We start from the raw sequence: 19,391 nt of genomic DNA, 5'->3' as shown, positions 1-19,391 counted from the left end.
GGCAGCAGTCGGGAAGCACCCTCTCTTGAACAAGGTGTCGGATTGCTGGCCAAGCCATGCCACATCCCACTGGAGGCCTCCCTTTGCTACACCCACCCCTCCTTTCATACCCACCCTTCACATTTGGGTTAAGAAGGAGAGGGGGCCAGGTAGGGGAAGGGCAAATTTGGGCATGGGCTTTCCATTGTTAACCCTTATCTTGCACCATTTTAAGGAGAGACTTTTGACATATGCTTCACTTAACTGGGTCCCCTGGTGGACACCTGCACTGGGCATTCCAGAAGAGGAAGGAAAGGCCATGCCACATTAAGAAGGCATCTGTCTATCTACAGGGGGCCTCCAGAACCCAGATCTGAGAATAACAGGGGATCTGCAGCATGTGCGTCTTCCCAGCACACACCTCAGCGCGGCACGTGCGGTTTTAGGTAACCCGGGGGTCTCCCCCAACCCAAGCCTTTTCTGCTTTCTTGAGGCTTTGCTGTGTTGCTGCTCACCAAGACCAGAGCCTAGGAATAGATTTCCTCTTGCGTCTGTGTGCGTTAGGGTGGCGGAGGTGGGGGGAAGGAGGCTATGAATCAAGGCCTCGGTTCCAGGGACTATTCTTGGCTCGGGAAGCGAGGAGGCAGAGATCACGGATTTCTCTTCGGGGGAGGGCTGGGAGGGCCTCGGAGGTGCTTTTGCCGGACTTTCCCTGCTGCCTGGCGTTCTCCCCACCTCTGCGCCCCCCGCTTTGGCCCTGACGTGCCGAGGCTACAGTCGTGACGTCGGGAGCAGAGGGAGAAGCCCGCCCGGATCGGAAAGGGCAGCGAGGGAGCCAAGCGAATCCCGGCAGGAAATTCCAACGAGGAGCAAAAAAAAAAAAAGCAAGCAAGCAAGCAAGCAAGCAAGCAAGCAAGCAAGCAAGCAAAGGAGCCCCCAAGATTAGCGAGCCCCAGGCGCTGCTGCCACTGCTGTTTGACGCTAGTTAGGTCGCCCTCCCGGCGACCCCCACCGCATCCCACTCCGGACGGCCTTGCAGTCCCGGGGTTTCTCCTAGGAAAGACCCGTGCGCCGTCCCCACGAGGCTGCAGGCCCCCCGAAGTGGGCAGGAAGAGGCTGGCGAGGGCCGCCGCCGCCGGAGGGAGGAGCCAGAGGGCGGGGCCGGCAGAGCAAGCAAGCGAGGGAGCGAGGCAGGCAGGAGCTGGAGAGAGAAGAAAGAAGAAAGGAAGAGACGCGCGAGCGCTTGCGGCGGCGGAGGAGACAAAGGGAGAGCCCGGCACCGCCCGCGTGGAGCTGCCGCGTCGGGCAATGGGCAAGGCGAGAGGCAGCCCACACGCCTGACGCCGCGCTCTCCTGGCCGCGCCTGCCCCAGCCCCGCTCCACGCCACACCGAAGCCGAAGGGATGGCTCTGCCGGCTTCCCGAGATGGGGCTCCTGCGGGCGATCCCTGATCTCGGCGCTGGAAGTGACGGTGAGAACGAAAAAGGCGAGAGACCCTGTGGGAGTCACCGGGCGCCCATCGAGGCGAGGCGGCAGCCCCATCACCAGCCACCTGCCAAGCGAGGCTCCTCTGCGCTTAGCTGCCTGTCTCCTGCTCTCTTCTCCCCCACCCCTCAGCTGCCCACAACTGGTGGAAGGGGCCCGGCCGGCCGGTCGCCCCTCTGCCCACGTGCAGCTGCCCCTTAAGGTGCCTGCAGACAGGAGTGATGGTCTGCTCGCCCCCAAGCGAGCGGGGCGACCCCAGGGAAGACCCTCCGGGGTTGCAGCTTCGGCGCCTCCTGTTGCTTGGGCACCTGGGGACTTGGCATAGCTGGGGAACGTGGCGGCGTCACCCGGCGCTGGCAATGGACTTGCTAGGAGGCGGTTGGCAGGTTGGGGAAGGAACGCGGGGGGGGGGGGGCAGGAGAGAAGTCCTGCGCGCTCTCGCCTGCCTGGGTTGAGCGCGCACCCATCTCTGCGTTGTGGGGTGTGCGTGTGTGCGCTTGGTTTGTGTGCGCGCGCGCACAAAAGCCGCCTCTTCGCAACGCCAGCTTGGTAGGTGCATTCAGCTCAGGATCGCTGCCTCTCATGTTGGCTGGAGCCGCTGTGTTTGCGGGGTAGGGAGGATGATAATGGGCACTGCCGCGGTAGAGACGCTATTCCGAGAGGTGGGAAGCATCTTAAGCTAGCTGTAAGCACCGGAGATCATCATGCACCAAGACGGGGGAGAGTCGGAGGGCCTTGCATAGGCCCACTGGGTTTCCCCAAATGCAAGCAGCGTCAGAAGGTTGCTTTAGTGTTTTGAGTGGACAGGGTTAATCTGCCTTCTAGAAAAACAAAACAGATAAATGCCCCCCCCCCCATCCTTCAAGAGAAGGAGGCACCATAGCTCAGTTGAGAGATCAGGCCACGGTCCTTGTTCCCCAGTTATTCTTGCTCTGATACTAATTTCTGTGCCCCACCAAAACACTTGGCCAGGGAACTTTAGCTACTGTCAGTCTGCGAAGGCAACACTGAGCCAATTCAGTGGTCTGATTTTAGTATAAGGCAGCTTCCTTTGGGTGACAGGCTAAAAAGATGTCATTGTGTTAAACCTGACCTCCAGGGTTTAATTTATGCCTGGGCTCAGCCCTGGAATTTGCTTTCTAGGCTGCATCTTGATCCTGGACCATAAGATGGAAAAGCAGGACACCAGTAACCTTTGCAGGCTGCCTCACGTGGTCACGATCAGGAGTCAGGTCTTTTAGGGCAACTTGTAAAGCTTATCAGGCAGGAGACAGCAGAAATTAAGTGCCCCTGGAAGCCATAGTGGTTCCTGGATGCCCACTTTAGGGGTGGATGGCTGTGTGCATGGCTGTGGATTGCCAGAGGGTCAGATGGACATGCTCAGTGGTCTGTTTGACTTCATGTGTATCAGCTTTAATTTAAATTAAGCCTGGGAGCTTCTGTAGGTGGCTAGGTAGGAAAATGTAAGAAGTGCTTGCCTTGAATCTGAGGTGCCCTCTGTGCTATCAGAGAAAATAATTGAGAGCTTGTTCAGTTTCCCATTCAGTGTGGACACACACACACACACACACATACACACTGCTGCCCAGGAATGTATGTAACCTAGTTGTGCACAAGGGCTGTTGGTGTCATCTGCATGGATGAGCAAAGCTGGTGTGCAAGAAGAAGCCACAGCCTGTAACAGTCCTGGTAGGGACATATTACCTGTAAAGGCACCCTATCTTCAGAAGCCAGCATATGTCCTGAGCATATGTCTGAAGATGAACGGGGAAGGGCAGGCCTCATGCCCACCAATGGTGGATCTGACGTTGGAGAGGCAAGGAAGCCCACTGCTCCAGAATCACCAGAGGTTCCAGCTGCAGGCCAGAGCAGTCCCTGTTCTGGATGGATTGGCAGCCTGTGCTTTTAAGGTGGACTAGTCCTTTTGATGCAGTGCTCCTCCCTCCCCCCCTCCCAACCCCCGCCCCTCCAGCAGCCGTAGCCAACACAGCACACCAGTCATCTCAGTGTCCCGTAGATGCCAGCCTTGCACGAGGCCAGATTCATGCTGTGGAGGAGTCCTTGCCAAGGTGCTGCTAAGTCTTTACTTGACATTTATTGTCGTGATTTGAGGCTGGGATCTGCATTGCCCAGCACAGGCGTAGCTGTTCTCTCCTGTTTGAGGAGGAGGGGAGGCACTGGAGTCTCGGGGAGCCGTGCACAGGCCCTGTTGCAATTCCCTCCTGCATCACCAGTTGCAATGCTTTCTATGCAGAAACCCTCAATAACATACTGAGGTGTATGTATCCATACCCATCTTCATCTTATTAGGGACTTCTAAAAACACACACAGAAAGGATATTTATAGGTAAAGATGAGCTACATTTGGAAGAACCATCCTGGCCTTCTCTGCTGGAATGGACGATTTTTATTAAGTATCTTAAACAGGATGTTAAGGCCGCTGGTGGAGGCATTGCCTTGAGAAGACCTTGGTACTGAGGACCATGGGATCAGTAAGACAGGGTCATATAGTAGGTTCACTTGGAACACAAGTAGATCCCTGCTGGATCAGACCAGAGGCCTAGCTACTCTAGTTTCCTGTTCTCACAGTAGCCACCCAGTTGCTTTTGGGAAGGTCACAAGCCGGACATCAGGGCAATGCCCCTCTCCCGCTGTTACCTCCCAGCAGAGGCATATATTGGTCACTGGTTTATGGCCACCTGTAACTGGAGCTTTTTGTCCTGCAGGGGTATGAATATTGCACTGGTCTCTGCTAGGATTATACTGTTCTCATGTACAGCAGAATATTCAGGGAGATCTAGGTAGCTCTGTGACCTCTTCCTTCTGGCCAGCAGCCAGCAATCTCACCGAGCACCAAGGTTGTCCCAGGTGGAGGTCTGGCACTGTGACCTTGTCTTTGTTACAGAGTTCTCTGTGCTCTGCATTTAGAAAGTGTCTGCAATTCTATACTTCTTCGGAAGCAGGTTGTGTGTGTGTATGTGTTTTTGCACTCAGTTAATTCTAGGAAAGCTGAATCTTTGTACAATTATGCAAATCAAAGCAAGCACCCAGGTGAGCCAAAATGGGATAAGATGAGGTAGGCTCTCTCAGATGGCATATTTTGAGGTACCATCAAGGGGAACCAAATTGTCAGTGGTTTTCTTATTACCATTTTTCTTTTTTTAGATCTCCTGGGAGATTTTTTGGGTCATTTTGCATTATACTTTCTTCTAACCAATGGGAAGGTGCAGAGAGCTATGCACAACCCTGTAAATCTTCTCCCTGGCAACTGAATATCCTGTTCATCTCCCACTGTGGCTTTTGAAATTTCACGGATTCCCCCCCCCCCCCCCGGTTTATTCATTACATTTATTTCCCTGCTTTCCTCCGCGTTACTCAGAGCCACATACCTTGCCCCTCTGCTATTTTTTATTCACAACAACCCAGTGGGCTAGGCTAGGCTATAGGATAGTAACTGAACCAAGATCACTCAGTCATGAAACTTGAACCCTGGTTTCTCTGGTCCTATCCCAGTACTCTAACCACTTAACCAGTCTGTCATGACACATTGCTTAACCTTACAAGCCTGCCTTCATGGCAATAAAGGTTAGAAACGTACTTTAAACATAAAATCTGGTCTTCCCGGAAAGCTGAATTCAGTGCCTATTAACAAATTCCACCCTTGTACAACGTGATCATTTGCAGCCTTTTTTGTGGGCATTTAGTTAATGTCAGCTTGCTGTTGACCTAATCACGCTGAAATTTGTAGTTCCTTAGAAAATCCTGTTTTCAATTAGCAGATTTTGGGGAAGAGTAAACCGGGAGGAAAGGGGGGGAGCTTGACTTCATCTTGGCAATCTCCCCTGTTGCTGCCATATTGGCAGCTGCAAAGTTGTTCTTCCTGGGCTTGTTTTAGCTCCATCACACTTCCTTGATGGAGCCACCAACTGGGACACGTGCATTCAAAGAAGGGACAAAGGACATTCCCACTCAGCCCATGTTTCACGGGCTGCTTCATTTCCTGTGTGGATTCAGCCACTCACCTGCTTACCCAGTTACACTTCCTTTTCTCTTCTAACTTGTGGCCACCACTTCTGAGTGTAAACTTGACAGTCTTAAGTAGAAAGGCTTATCTATGTGCCTTGTCAAAGATTCAGAAGGCCTATAGCTCAAGGTAATATATAGTTCAGTTGGCTGAGTCCCAGATGGAAGATTTTGGGGATACTGCCTTAGAATATGAATAATAACAAAGGAAATGATCCAGACAAGCACCACACAGGTGGCAAAAGGGTCCATTCAAACCCAAAACTTTAGTATAGGGCCATTATGAGGAAGTCGTTAAGCGGTGGTCAATTGTACTGAGGCTAGAAGACTGACATTTCAGGCATTTTCTGTGATTGGCTGGCCTGTGGTGTCTCTTCTGACCAAATAGTTTAATGCAGGCAGGTGGAAGGTAAACAGCAGCCTCCTCAGACCAGGGTCCCTGTTTCTGACAGAGCACTCAGCGCTTGTTGACTGATGGGCTTCTTACAAAGAACGCTTGGCCTTGATCTGACCTGATGTGAAGCAAGAGAACAGATCCAGGAACACAGCTTAGTTGCTAGCTGTTAACCATAACTGTTAATGGCTGCCGATCATGCACTCTGGCTCTGTACATTTAAAACACACCGACAGGGTTGGCAGCTGACAGGGGCTCTCGGTAACATGAAGGAGATTCACAGGAGGCTGAAGCTCAGCCCACTTCTTAAGTTTTAGCTGCTGGTTTGGGCTCTGATAAGAAGGCTGGCTTAGTGTAAGCAATAATAAAAGCTTGCAGGCTTATCTCTTAAGGCCTTGATATGGTGGGGAATACCCTCTCAGCTGTGTTTGAGGTGACAGTGAGATACTTTTAAAGGCTCCCCAGTAAGGAGAAATGGAGTTGTTCCTCAGTACAGAGTTACTCAGAAAGGTCTAATCCCAAATAGGTCCTGTTAACATTTGGGGAAGCTCTGATGACACTTTGAAAGGCCATTCTATGAACGGTGCTTACAGAGATTCCCAAGTTAAATAGGGTGCACACTAGCCAAAAGTGGGCAGCAACAGGCCTCTCTACCTGGCCCTTGGTTGCACCCTCCCTGCCTAGACCACGCCCCCTGCTGCCCTGTTTTGCAGTCTCCTCCTCTGTTTGCTTGGGTGGAATGTGGAATACCTCTTGCTGCATGTGTGCCTGTCCAGAATGCAGCCTAAGTGTACAAAGGCCAGATTCAGATCACCTCATCCCCACAGCTTGTGATCTGCTGCAGTACACATGCAGGAGGAATTCTCCCTCTGGAGTGATTGTGATTTCCTGAAATGGGGTTCTGGGATCAGTCCATTTATGAAATATCCTGGGAATAACGTACTTACTTGCCTTGGATTGTGGTGGCCTAGCTACTGGCAGACATCAGAACTAACAAGCAATGAACTAAGCAGGCAGGAGGGGGGTGGAGATGTAGCTGATGGTGGGGCCTTTACCTGATGCAAGTGTCAAAGTTCAGTTTTAGCTCAGGGCAACCTGCTTCACGCTTAGTGGTCCCTAAGCTGCATTGGAAACAGCTTTGCTATGAATGGGAGGTTGTTGGTTGGCATCTATTACCTGGGGGCAGGGGGTAAGCCAAAGCAGAGAAGGAGGAATCAGCACACATCTTGGCAGTGGTGTGTGATGCGCCATGTGGAGAGCAGTCCCTTGAGGGGTGAAGCTGTGACATGTGTGGGCAGGAGGCTTCTGCGATGGTTTGTGGATGAGCGGAGGAGTGCTGTTGGGCTAGCAGTGCCATCAGGAGGAGAAGTGAGGTAGTGCTCTGGTACTTGTGCTTTGCTGTCTTCTCTTGGCCTCTCCTGGTGCTTTTGTGCCCTGCTGTTTCGTGAGTCCTGCCTTTCACTGCCGCAGCAGCAGGTCTGAAATTTGGGTTTGCTCCATCCCTGGCAGTTTATCGCCTCAATCGGAAATGGCCAGGGAGATGGGGGCCCACAGCTTTGGTTGCAACCTGTGCAAGGAGCATGCCTGAATGCCATAAGCCCAGCCTGATCTGTGAGTGTTCAGTGCATGAATGAGAGTGGGCGCATGTGATGGTGAGTGTGTGGGCAGTACTGTGGCTGCATGAAAGGGGGCACATGCCCACTTGGTAGTCACAGGCTTAGATTGCTGAACAGGGGTCGGAGGCTGTACAATACACCCAATTTAACCAAAAGCTTTCCTCCCCTCTACTTTGCAGTTGCAACTGGTGGGAAGCCAAGCCAAGCCGCAGGCTTTTGTGTTCAAGGGGAGGGCAGTGTTTGCAGTCAGGGTCTAAGCTCTACACCCCATCATTGGACCACCAGTGGCTTGTGCTCGTTAGCTGGGGAGGGGCTTAGAGCAGGCAGGGTGGGTTCTGCAAAATAGCGCTTGTCTGTCCCCTCCTACAATCAATGGCATTGTCTGTCTGTTTGCAGGGAGCGAGCTCCTGTCGGAAGTGCTGTTGGCCCTGCAAAGCCCCGAGCCAGCAATGGGAAGAAGTTGGGCTGGGTGCTGGTGTTACTGGTCGTGTTACCCCAAGTATCCAAGAACTCAGGCGTTTGAAGAAGAGAGCACAGGCCGTGCCCATGAGCCTTCCCAGCACTCTCCTTTCCTCCCTTGGGCTCCTTTAGGAGCCAGAACTCCCCCCTCTCCGTGAAAGGCCCAAGCCTGCGCCCCAGTCTCCGGCCAACCTCTTCCATGGCTGTGGTGGTGGAGCACCTCCAGGAGGCCGCGTAACTCACAAGGGGCTGAGCTGCTGCAGACCCTGCTTCCACTGCCTTGACTGAAGCAGGGCCCTGTTGGTGGTGGCCCCTGGATTGTACTGCGGCTGAAAGAGAGCACCCTGCACAATCTTTGGGGAAAAGGCGAAACTGGACGTACAAGGAGAGCAGAGGGGAAGCTTGTGATCCCATCAACATGACTGGGCAGCAAGGGAGGAAGCAGAGCAGGCAAAGGCACCCGCAGAACTAAGCCTAGTCCCTGCCTCTTTGCAGAAGACCCAAAAGTGGGGGAAAGAGAGAAAGAGTCTCCTGCCCACCCCCCAGCCCCAAAGCTGGAACTGAATAAACTCCTTGGCTTCAAAGCTCGTAGGGCGAAACCTCTGCCAGTCCTCCGGAGCGAAGATGGTGATGTCCCACGGCACCTACACCTTCCTCACCTGCTTTGCCGGCTTCTGGCTGATCTGGGGGCTCATTGTGTTGCTATGTTGCTTCTGCAGCTACCTGCGGCGGCGCATGAAGCGGCGGCAGGAGGAGCGGCTGCGAGAGCAGCACCTGCGCACCCTGGAGATGGAGCCCCTCCACTACGAGGGCTATGGGGGCCCTGCCTACGGGGGCTCCGGCTACGGGGGCGGGTACATCAGGAACCCGCCGGGCATCGCGGTACCTCACCGACTCCGGATCGAGCCCCATCGCCCTCACCTCCCACCCCCGAGGCCGTGGAGCTGCAGGCATGGTAAGGGCACCCGAAGGGGACTGAGCCCACTCCTGGTGCAGAATACAGTCGCGTTTGGGAGGAGCGCTGCTTCTGCAGGTGGGTAGCTGGCTGGCGAGAACAGAAGAAGTCAGGCCATTGGTCCATCTAGCATAGGACGGGCTGCACTGGCTGGCAGGGGCTCCCCAGGGTTCACGCAGGAGTCTCCCCGCCCTCTCTGGAGATGCTGGGGATTGAACCTACAACCTTCTGCATGCAAGGCAGATGCCCCACCACTGAGCTACAGCTAAGGGACCCAAAGCTGCCTCCAGTAGGCTGAAAGGGTTCAGCCTTCAGACCGAACTGCTATTAACCCAGAGCTTGCAAAGTTTCAGCTCCATTAATGGCAGCTTCCAACAAAATATGAAGGAATGAAAGAAAACATTGCTTTGGGCTGCCTTCGGAAGTCTTCTAAAAGTCAGATAGTTGTTTATTTCCTTGACATCTGACCCGATTGTTCCACAGGGTGGGTGCCACTGCAGAAAGGGCCCTCTGCTTGGTTCCCTGTAAATTCACATCTTGCAGTGAGGGAACTGCCAGAAGGCCCTCGGAGCTGGACCTGTGTCTGGGCTGAATGATGGGGGTGGAGAAGCTCTTTCCAGTATGAAGGGCTGAAATGGGCAGGATCTCAGGAGGCTTGTTTAAGAGGAAGGTGGGGTCAGAATGCCCATTCCGTGTATCCAAAGTCTTGCACCATCCCTGATCCCATTTGCTTGCCTGTGAAGTGTAGGTCTGTGGTTGTAGCCAGCTCTTGGGTTGTGATAATAGAGCTTAGGGTGTTTGTGTCTCTGACTCTCCCCAAACCTTGCTTGGGACAGGTGAGCTTGTATTTTGCATGCCTGGGGGGAAGAGAGCAGGCAATGGTGGGATGGCACGCTTAACTGTATCAGTTCCTTGCACTCGGTCACTGTGATTGCTTTGCTTGCAGAACCAGATCCATCCAAGCCACCTTGCTACGAGGAGGCAGTGCTGATGGCCGAGCCGCCGCCGCCTTACAGCGAAGTGCTGACGGACACGCGCGGCTTGTACCGCAAGATCACCACCCCCTTCCTGAGCCACGAGCAGCCGGAGAAGCAGGAGCAGCCACCCAGCTACAAGCCCCTCTTCCTGGACCGGGGCTACAGCTCAGCGCTCCACCTGCCCAGCACAGCCAGCCGGGGCCCCACCTGCACCAACCTCTACTTGGAGGCTGAGCACTCGCAGCGCATCTTCCCCAGCTGGACAGACTCAGAATTCAGCACCAGAGACAGCTATGAGCCGGGGCCCTGGCACCTGCCGGTCTCAATGCCTTTGTTTGGCAGGACTACTGCAGTTTAGCACGCCATGCCGCGCCCTGGGTGGGACTGTGGCTGCTGCTGCTGCACACAAGCTGGAGGATCCCGGCAGCCTGTTTGTTCCCTCGGTCTGCGGGAGCCACCAAGCCTCTCAGTCCGAGCCTTCCAGCCATGTCTGGGCCATGAGCCCTCGCAGTGCAAAGATCTCTCCCCCCGCCCCAGTTGCTCTTTGACCTCCTGGCCAGGGTGAGATTGGGGCTGGTCTCCCCATCTCGCCCACTTCCTTTTTTCTGGGCCCGCTACAGGCTCTGTTGGTGCTGACTGCAAGGGGGCCTTTGGGTTCGTTTCCTATTTTTCGTTTGTTACATTTTGAAAATAATAAAAGTTTGTGGAACCTGATTTATTACAAACCTGGTGCCGGGTGGTTGATGAGTCTGTGCTGCGAAAACAGTGGGTGTGCTGTGCTTTTAAAGAGTCCCATGTGCACTGTGGCAGGAAGTGAAGCAACCCCATTCCTAAATAATCCCACAGAATTAGGAGGATGGAGGCCTAGGCATGTTCCAGAAACACATTCCTTTGTTGGCAGCGACATCTAGTGGTGAGTTCTCCTGCTCAGGCTATGACTTCATGCAGGGCCCACTACAGACCACACAATGCCACGTTCAAAGTGTTCCAAATGCTTAAAATAATAATTCCCCCAGCTTTCATACCCCTACCCCATCAAAGTACATTTTTGGCCCTTAAAAACAGCTACTGAAAAAACTCTGAATAAAAGACCAGCCGTTTTGTGTCTGTGGAATATGCCCACCCGACCACCCGGTGGTCTTGCATTGCCTCATTAATCCTGCCCCACCTTTGAAAGCAAAAAAAAGCACCCTGTACTACAAAGCCAGCTGCCCTGCTTGGAATCAATTTATTTATTAACATACATAAGCACATTGCTGTTACAGAATTTGTGCTTTCAAAAAACAATTACTGTACGTGAGAGAAAGGAAACCAAGCATGGAATGAAAGAGGAAAGAGGGTAGGGAAAGAGGAAAGGGTTTTTTTGGAGGGGGAAGAGCCCACCCAGAGTCTCCCCTTGTCCCAGGCTCTCAGGGCAAACAAAGGCCTAAGGAGAAGGGTCTGAAATGGGCTTATTTCTGAAACAAGAGGGGCATTTGGGCACAGAACTCTGGAGGGGGGAAAGTTCCTTGCTGCTAGAGCCCAGAGATGGAGGGGGCTCTCCTTTGCTTCCCTGGGTGCCTCAGGTGTGTGTTGGGGGGGGGGACCAAACAGGGGAGAAGTGGGGGGATGGGAGCCAGAGCCTTGCCCACACAAGGGCCATTTTATTGCCATATTTTATTTTAAATTCGTGCAAAATACTCAAAACTCTGGGCAGAGGAGGAAGCGACCCTCCCCACCCACCCCCAAGAGCAGCACTCACAGGAGATCAACCCAGATGGTATACATGGCATTTGGGGGGGGTGTCAGAAAAAACCCAATGGGCAGAGGCAATTGGAAGGGGGAAGGATCTGCAGGGAAGCTACCAACAAAGAGGGGGACCAGGCAGATTTACACGTTTCCTATTTGACAACATTAGAAAAACAGGGAGAAGAGAGAGAGAGAGAAAGAGAAAAGAGAGCTGGAAAAAGTTACCCCGGAGTACCATGGAGAATATCCTGTCTGGCTGGGGCACAATCTTAGGCCCTGGACCGCAGGGCTACAATACGGAGCAAGCAGGCACCAGGCCCTCACTGCGGCTGCTCCAGGCTTGCACTCGCTGGGGTGCAGGATACAGGAGTCGGGCAGGGGAGCTAGCCTTAAATGCTGCCCCCAAAGTTCTCCTCGTCTTCTGGCACTGGGTCCGCATCCCAACAGGTGATATCAATCTCTGAGGGGGGAATCAAATGCATGACCTGTGAGGGAGGGTGGCTGGCTCTTTCCCCCCTTTGACCCTGCTCTTCTAGGGGTCCCCAGAAGAGGAAGCGCAAAGGTGGATCTTCCCATCCCTCCCACCTGCCCATCCATCCCTGAGCCTCACCTGGGGCTTATTGTAGAACACTGGAGGAGGAGCTTTAGCAGATGGTTCTTCTGATTGGTTAAAGTCTTCATCTTGTGATTGGCTGAAATAACCCTCGCTGGTCTGGAAGAGAAAAGCAAAACATGGCATGTGCTGTGCTTTGGAAGGTGTCCCTATTCTTTCCCTTCCCAGTTAACCCAGAGCAACAATCACTTTCTGGTTTTGTACTCAGACAACAAAGGCCTGAGGAGTAAAATGCTCAAGCTACCCATGAGCTAGCACGTGTGAAAGGGTCCAAAAGTTCGTGGAACATGCATGGTCTAAAGACTGCAGCAAGGTGCATATATTAAGTTGTTCATCATCATTCTTCAACATTAATAAATAAAGAAATATTTTGTCTGTGCGTGTATAAATAAGACATGAAAGAAGATGTGTCATGCATAGGGAAGGTTTAAATGTTTGATGTTTTACTGTGCTTGGTGTTTTAATTTGTTGCAAGCCACCCAGGGTGGCTGGGGCAACCCAATCAGTTGGGCAGCACATAAATTACAAAAGTATTATTATTATTACTTCTCCAGTGGCAGGGCCCAAAGGAGACACACTTTAAATGAACACGCAGCAGCAAACTCTGGTACCTCATGATCCTCTGCTTTGATCTGCAAGGCAGGGCCAGGAGCTTTCAGAAGTGCTCCCCAGGCCCTGCTGCCAGCCTGAGCACGCCCCCCTCACCTGCGTGCTTTCCTTTTGGGCCGTCTCCCCGTTGGTGAGCAGCTGGGGCTCTTGGTGCACCCCGGAAGCTTCCTGCAGGGCGTGCTGGTAGCTGAGGGTCATCTGGTGCAGCCCCTCGATGGCAATGATGCTGGCCGGCTCTTCATCCTGCTCAGCGTCGCAGAAGGTGGCCGGGGGCTCGGGCAGGTCGTTGAAGTTCAACAGGTTGTCTTCCAGGAGGCTGGCGGAGGGCGGGGGCTCCACTGCCCCTGGGGGGGCATCTACCTCGACCAGCATGGGGGCGGTGGCGGGCGGCCCGTCGTGAAGGTCCCACGGGGCTGGGGTGGGGGGCCCGCCCTGGAGCTCCCAGGCGCCGGGAGGGGTGGGCTCGGCCGCGGCGCTGTCGTTCTGCCACAGGTCGAGGATGTTCTCTGACGGCGGGGCGGGGGGCTGGGAGAACCCAAAGGCCTCGCCCAGATCCAGGGCGCCTTCGCTCTGTATGGGCAGAGGGGCTGCTGGGAACAGAGGCTCTTCTTTGGGAGGCGGGGCGTCTGGGAACAGAGGCTCGTCTTTGGGCTCTGGAAACACCAGGTCTTCCGTGGGGCCAGCCCCGCCTTGCTGCGGCTCTGCCCAGTCCGCTGCCTGCCAGGCTGTGGCCCCCACAGGGGGCTCCTCGGCCTTCTCCATCGGAGGCTCCACGCTGGCAGGGGCCCAGCTCATTGCGGATGCCACCGCTGTCTCGTCGCTGCTGGGGCTGGAGGAGTCTGCAGCAGGGAGGAAGCGAGAGAGGAGGTTCCTCAGCAGACCTGGAGGGAGGGAGCCCGCAGCCCGAGGACCCGGGAGAGGGGCAAGCCATAGGGGCGAGGGGGCTGCACCTACCTTTCAATGCACCCTGCTGCGTTACCTCATCCAGGGCCCGCTCAATCTGCTCCCCAACAGGCGTCGAGGCTGTGCTGGAGTCGCAGGGGCTACTGGCGGAGGCAGAGACCTTTCTGTGCGTTTCCGACTGGCTGCCTGTGAAGGAGCCACACGGGCACTCAGGTGGGGAGCCCACAGGTCAAAGGCCACGACACCCCCCTAGCCACAGGGCCCGCCAGTTGCGCTCCCAAGCACGCAGGGCAGCTTCGTTTGAACAACAGCGACGGCAACAAGGCACCAAGATCCGACTCCTCCTGAAATGTGCCATTTCCCCAACTTACCAAGTCGACAAAATTAACCGGCTGCCCTGAAGCGACCCTAACCCTACAGCAAGTTATATGGCATAAAGGTTTCACTTTGCTTTTTGCTGACAAATGTGTTGGAAACTGAAGGAGTGAAGAAGGAAAAAAAGCCCTATTTTGTGGTGGGTGGAGGCAGAACTCTTGTCATGTACAACCATGGGGGCCCTGAAGTTCTCTATGTCAAATGGTACTTAAAATTGGGAATGAGGAAACCGTGGCTCTCCCAGCTCCCAATGTCCACAGCAACTATGGCCAATGGTCAGGGATGATGGGAGTTGTAGTCCAGCAACACTGGGAGGCCGATTTCACCACCCCCTCCTTTATAGAGTAGGACGTATCCTCCCCTTTTTACTATCTTTGGAAGCAGAGTCTACAGGAAAACATAACACCCCTCCCCGCTGCAAACATCAGGTGAAGGGACAACTTTAGAAGGTCGTCTCTGTCCCAGACTTCGTACTCCCATCACAAACCCAGTTTGCTCAGTATATCCACCCTACGCCCTGGTTCAGGGACATCCCCTGTTCTGCAGTGCAACTGCCCCCTGCAGCATGGTGTGTGTGCCTGTGTGCATACTGTTGGTCTCTCTCTCTGTGTATATGTGTGTGTGGTTCATCTTCTGTTTGCATAGATTTTGGCTCCCCCTTTTCTAATCTGGGGAAACGGGTGCTCTGTTCTACAGTCACAATCGGCCTAACTGGTTTTCATTTGAGGCTCTCTGTTCACTGCCTCCACCCTGCCTAGAGGGCATCAATACACCGGCCTGCAAATCCATGCTTGGATTTACGGTGTAGCTACTGATGTTGAGAAGTCCCTGTTGCGGCCAACCTAACCAAAGCTGTTTTTTAAAAGGTGAACCAGGCGGGGGCATAGATGTGGGGCGCCAAAGGGGAAGTTTCCGTCTTATATACAAAGCCAGCTCTCCCGAGGGTGGTAGCTGCCGAAGCATAACGCTAGACCCCTCTCCTCTTCTGGGGCTACACTCCTGCCATGCAGTGAACACAAGAGAGAGCAGGCCGCGCCCTGAGTCTTCCCTGGTCCAGTCTGCGGGGCCAGTGTTTCTCGGACACTCATGGACTCTTAGTCCTTCCTTTCAGAGATGCCTGCGGAGTGAGATTGGGCGTGGCCAAAGATACAAGGTGCGGGGCGGGTGGGCAAGGCCCCCGAAGCAGCTGCCTCCCCAACCGACTCCCCAAAGCCCGGCCGGGGCCTGGCTACCTACATGGGAAGAAGGAGGAGAGGTTTGGTGTGCGGTGGCAAGAGATATAGGGGAAGGGAGTCCGTGGAGGGGAGGAGGAGGAGGAGGAGGAGAAGGAAGGCGGCCCACTGTCAGGTGTCTTTATGAAAGGACAGTGCAGACGACCTGCTGAGAGAAAGACAAGACAGACGGACGGAGACAGAGAAAGCAGAAGAGAATGATCAGTCTCCCCTCCAGCTGCCCACTCCATCTCCCGCCCGCCCCCCTGCTCATGCCACTGGGCAAGCAAGGCCCACGTGAGGGGCTGGGGAGGCAGGGGAAGACTGTGAGGGAGGCGGGTCTCTGCAAAGGCAAGGAGGAGGGTGGGAGGAGGCTCCTGGGGGCAGCAGAGCAGGGTGGGGGGCTGGGGGAAAGCAAAGGCAGCGGATGGGGGGGCACGAGGGCCAGGCTGGAGCAGTGTGGAGGGGGCAGGATGGCATCAGGAAGGCTGGGCGGTGCAAGAAAGTGAAGCGGGAGAGAAAGAGGAGCTTGGAGGCAGGATACGCAAGTGGTGCCGGGGAAGACGAGTTCATGCCAAGGTCCCTACATCAACTGGCAACCTGGTTCCCAATAGAGAGCCGACCCAAACTATCACAAAGAAGTGTGAACCCAAAGCCATAATGCAGAGGACTCCAGAGAGCAGAGTTCATGCCTTAGCCCTGAGGCAGGCATAGTCGCAGCTGCGCCATCCTCTGCGGTGAGCAGCCCAAGGAGCCAGAAAAAGCCATAGCAGAGGTGCAAAGGAGTTCTCTAGCATGAACCACCCGTGGAGGCTGCTGCAAATAAAGCGCTGAGTCTCTGCGCTTCTTTGCCAAAAGAATGCTTGGAGGTTCTGTGACCTACTCAGGTCTGGTGGGCTGGAGAAAACTCACAAGCAGCCAAGAAGTGTGTCCTAAGCAGCAGCCAGGAATTGGGGTGGGAGAGAGCACAAGAGAAAATCTCACCCGCTGCTGCCCCTGCTTTCTTTTGTCCAGTTCCTTCCATAGGGAAACCTGTGGCCTCCCAGATAATATCAGGCTACATATCCCATCCCCTCTGATCATCAGCCATGCTGGCTGAGGCTGAAGGAGCCCAACACCTCCTGGAGGGCCACAGGTTCTCCCTCCTGGCTACAGAGACACAGCCTCACTTGATGCAATGAAAACTGCGGCAGGATTTCTGGGCCCCCTGTCTTGTTTACATTGGCTTATTCCTAGTGTCCCTTTGCTCACCTGCCCACCCCAGCAGTACCATTCTTCAGACAGCACTGTCAAGGGCAGAAACAGGCTGCTAGGCCGGAGCATCCCCCCCCAAGGCTGGCCAATTCGATAAATAACACTGAGAGCTCCTGCTGCCTAGCTAACATCAGACCCACTCGCATACTGGGATGATGCAACTGAGGTGATGGAGGACCACTTTGCTGCATGGACACCACTTGGAAACTTCCCATCAGGGAAGCCAACTGTCTGCAGGATCCAGACACCATGAAAGCAGGGTGTGGTGATGACAGGTTGCCAATTCAGATTTAGCCCAGAATGGAACATTTTCTACATCAATGACTACATGATAAATGATCTTTTGCTTCCACGTTAAATTCTCAAAGGGTGAGAGGTTCACTATAGTGTCCTCAAAGACAGATGATCCCCCAGACCCTGTCTTGAAAATCAAGCTATGCTAGGTTTGATCCACAGCCCAGAAACACACGCCTTGTGTGGCGGTGGCATCAGCAGCAACCCCTGATCCAGGAGCGATATTGTGAGCCTTGCGCAAGAGAAAGGCAGGACAAGCTGCGCCACAGATGTCTCACTCTAAGCCCCATGTGCTGGATAATGACGTAGTATAACCCTGAAGATCTCATTGCTACTGTTCTCCAAAACTGACAAAACTGTTGCCGTTTTGGACAATGAAATAGATATGAACTAGAATATATATATCCAACAACAACACCTAATCAAATTATTGGAAGCAAAACTTGGTTATATGTGATAAGAAAGGACATAAGTCTTTTGTTATAGTTAGCCATTTGCCACTTTTCAGGCTTTCATAGGATGCTGGCTGTTTTCCTTATGGTGAGACTCAGCAGCAGGGAATGTCTCTTCTCTGCACCTCATTCTGTGTTCAACTGACCTCTGGTCATGTTTCTGAGGTTTTTGCATTTTGCTTTTGCTTCCTTAAACAACCCCCCCCCCAATCTGCTCATATCATCCGTAGCAGACATTTCCAAGTGTCTGGATGCCTTGCCCTGAGATGTATACTGCCCCACCTTCCATTCGAGAACAAAAACAAAACAAAAACCAGGTTGCTGAAATCTTCCTGAACGCTTCCCCACCAACCCTCATTCCCCCATTTTCTGTACTCCCTGCCTGAAGCAGCAGCGGCAAGGGCTCTCTACCTGTTCTGTTGATGGGCGGGGCCGTCTCTGAACTGGCTGAAGCCACTCGCTCTTGCTGCCTGAAGAACTCGCGGGGGTTCTCGGGCCTCTGAGCAATGATGGCAGCCGCCTCCTGTCAGGATGCGAGGGGAAGAGGCGAGAGAGGATGGTCAAGGGCAGCCCAGTCCACAGGCCCACACAGACCCCGTCATAAACCCAGCCCAAACCCCCTCACACCCAGCGTGCCCCTCCCCATGCAGTTGCCAGAGTCCACAGTGACAAAACATGATACGTGCCACACACAAACAGTGTCCCTCACCCCAGGCCCCAACCCCACCTCAGCAGGCAATGGCACACAGTGACAGGGGGGGGAAAGAAAAGTGACAGCACCACACTCTGTCTTCCTCTCTGACAAAATGGAACATGTATGTAAGCAAAGGAGGAGAGACGAGGACAGCCGGGATCCCGCCTTGCTCCCCAGAGAGAGAACTGATGCCCAGCCTTGCTTAAGCACAGACTTCCGCTCATCAACAGCACACTCCAACTTCTCCACAGGACAACAGTCGCCAGAATTGAAGGCCCCCCCCGCCAAAAACTCTCCAACACACAAACGCGACAACCCTCATGCAGCAACAGCCCTGTAGGGTGCATGGAGGTCCTGCTGCCTACACAACGCATGCTGTGCCCCGGGGCCGCACTCACCTCCACCTCTGACTCAGACTTTTTGGGCTGCTGCCTGTCTTCGTCGTCCTCCTGCTCCCCCTAGGGAGAGAGGTCAGCGTCAGCCCCAGGGCACCTCAACCACACCAGAAGACCCTACATTTGTCTGTCTGTCTGTCTGTCTGTTTGTTTGCTTTACTGTTATTCTCCTGACCTAGCACAAAGCTGGAGAGAGGAAGAGCTCTTGGGCAGCAAGACGTCCTCACCCTGGCTGCAGAGTGGGTCCCCAATGTCACCAGCCAGCCTTGGTGCTGAATCCCTACCTCTGCCAACCTCCTTGGGGGAGCCAGTGGCACAACTGGGCAATCCTCCCCCAAGCTCGTGAAGCATCACTTACAAAGATGGACTGCTCCTTCAACCGCTGCTTGGCTTCCTCCGCCTCCAGGGTCTGCTGCTTTCGCCTGGTGGGAAGGGAAAGGAGGAGGAGGAGGAAGGAAAAGAAGGCTTGAGAGATCCCAGTACTGGAATGCTAGGGCCTGGGCAGGACAGGCCGCAGGCTGACTTGGCTTTCTAACATTTAACATCAATAATAATAATAATAATAATAATAATAATAATACCCCACCCTTCCTCACAAAGCAGCAGGAAGTAGCCAATCAGTCAAAAGATACCCTTATCCATTCAGGAACCATGGAGAACCATCTGACCTCCAGCTTTATTCCAAAGTTGTGTATATTTGAAATTTTCTGTTGCACCCTCACTTAATCCTTATTATGCACCATTTCCCCCATTAGCTCTTATTTCAAGGCCTCTTAAATCATTTTCACTGGTCTCTAGAGCCCACTCTCAAGCTAGCTCTGGGCCTATTTTGCCAGAAAGGAAAATCTCTTGGGCGCCTCCAGATAGCATGGCCTTTTGTGTTTCCTGTGGGTATTTTCTGCAACGTGTCTTTGATGCAATAATAATGCATTAGCCGTGGATTTACACTGGGCAGCCCACACATCATTCCGCTTT

General features: G+C 53.8%; 2 protein-coding genes across 15 annotated transcripts in view; one reads left to right on the top strand and one right to left on the bottom strand.

Moving 5' to 3' along the window:
- Positions 1 to 203: 203 nt before the first annotated feature.
- PRR7 (proline rich 7, synaptic) lies at positions 204 to 10,613 on the top strand. 5 transcript variants are annotated; one of them, XM_080989049.1, is made up of 3 exons: positions 204 to 425; positions 7,894 to 8,989; positions 9,858 to 10,613. In XM_080989049.1, the coding sequence occupies exons 2-3, from the start codon at positions 8,581 to 8,583 to the stop codon at positions 10,244 to 10,246; spliced, it is 798 nt and encodes a 265-aa protein (XP_080845175.1). In that variant the 5' UTR covers positions 204 to 425; positions 7,894 to 8,580; the 3' UTR covers positions 10,247 to 10,613. The 5 variants fall into 5 exon arrangements, with proteins under 5 accessions (XP_080845175.1, XP_080845178.1, XP_080845174.1 ...); XM_080989052.1 differs by lacking the exon at positions 204 to 425 and adding an exon at positions 890 to 1,450 and having other exon boundaries at positions 8,676 to 8,989; XM_080989048.1 differs by lacking the exon at positions 204 to 425 and adding an exon at positions 890 to 1,450.
- A 484-nt stretch (positions 10,614 to 11,097) lies between these two features.
- The window catches only part of DBN1 (drebrin 1), a 43,463-nt gene continuing 35,169 nt past the window's right edge, over positions 11,098 to 19,391 (bottom strand). For 5 of the 10 annotated variants that reach the window (XM_080988158.1, XM_080988161.1, XM_080988159.1 and 2 more), the window contains exons 8-15: positions 18,775 to 18,838; positions 18,420 to 18,479; positions 17,739 to 17,850; positions 15,353 to 15,496; positions 13,793 to 13,927; positions 12,935 to 13,677; positions 12,229 to 12,328; positions 11,098 to 12,079 (exon numbers count right to left, since the gene is read on the bottom strand). In XM_080988158.1, coding sequence (XP_080844284.1) covers positions 12,006 to 12,079; positions 12,229 to 12,328; positions 12,935 to 13,677; positions 13,793 to 13,927; positions 15,353 to 15,496; positions 17,739 to 17,850; positions 18,420 to 18,479; positions 18,775 to 18,838 — 1,432 coding nt within the window. In that variant the 3' untranslated portion in view covers positions 11,098 to 12,005. The remainder of the gene's footprint in view (positions 12,080 to 12,228; positions 12,329 to 12,934; positions 13,678 to 13,792; positions 13,928 to 15,352; positions 15,497 to 17,738; positions 17,851 to 18,419; positions 18,480 to 18,774; positions 18,839 to 19,391) is intronic. The other 5 variants (XM_080988163.1, XM_080988162.1, XM_080988157.1 and 2 more) reach the window with 4 other exon arrangements.

Source organism: Podarcis pityusensis (assembly GCF_964106645.2).
Source record: "Podarcis pityusensis genome assembly, chromosome: 2".
Taxonomy (NCBI): Eukaryota; Metazoa; Chordata; class Lepidosauria; order Squamata; family Lacertidae; genus Podarcis; species Podarcis pityusensis.
This window is presented reverse-complemented; position numbering and strand designations above follow the sequence as displayed.

What these genes read in the sequence shown, in the direction of transcription:
- PRR7 (XM_080989049.1), top strand. Translation starts at nt 8,581, where the DNA reads ATGGTGATGTCCCACGGCACCTACACCTTCCTCACCTGCTTTGCCGGC. An exon ending in GAGGAGCGCTGCTTCTGCAG is followed by an intron (nt 8,990 to 9,857) that starts GTGGGTAGCTGG and finishes CTTTGCTTGCAG; the next exon opens with AACCAGATCCATCCAAGCCA.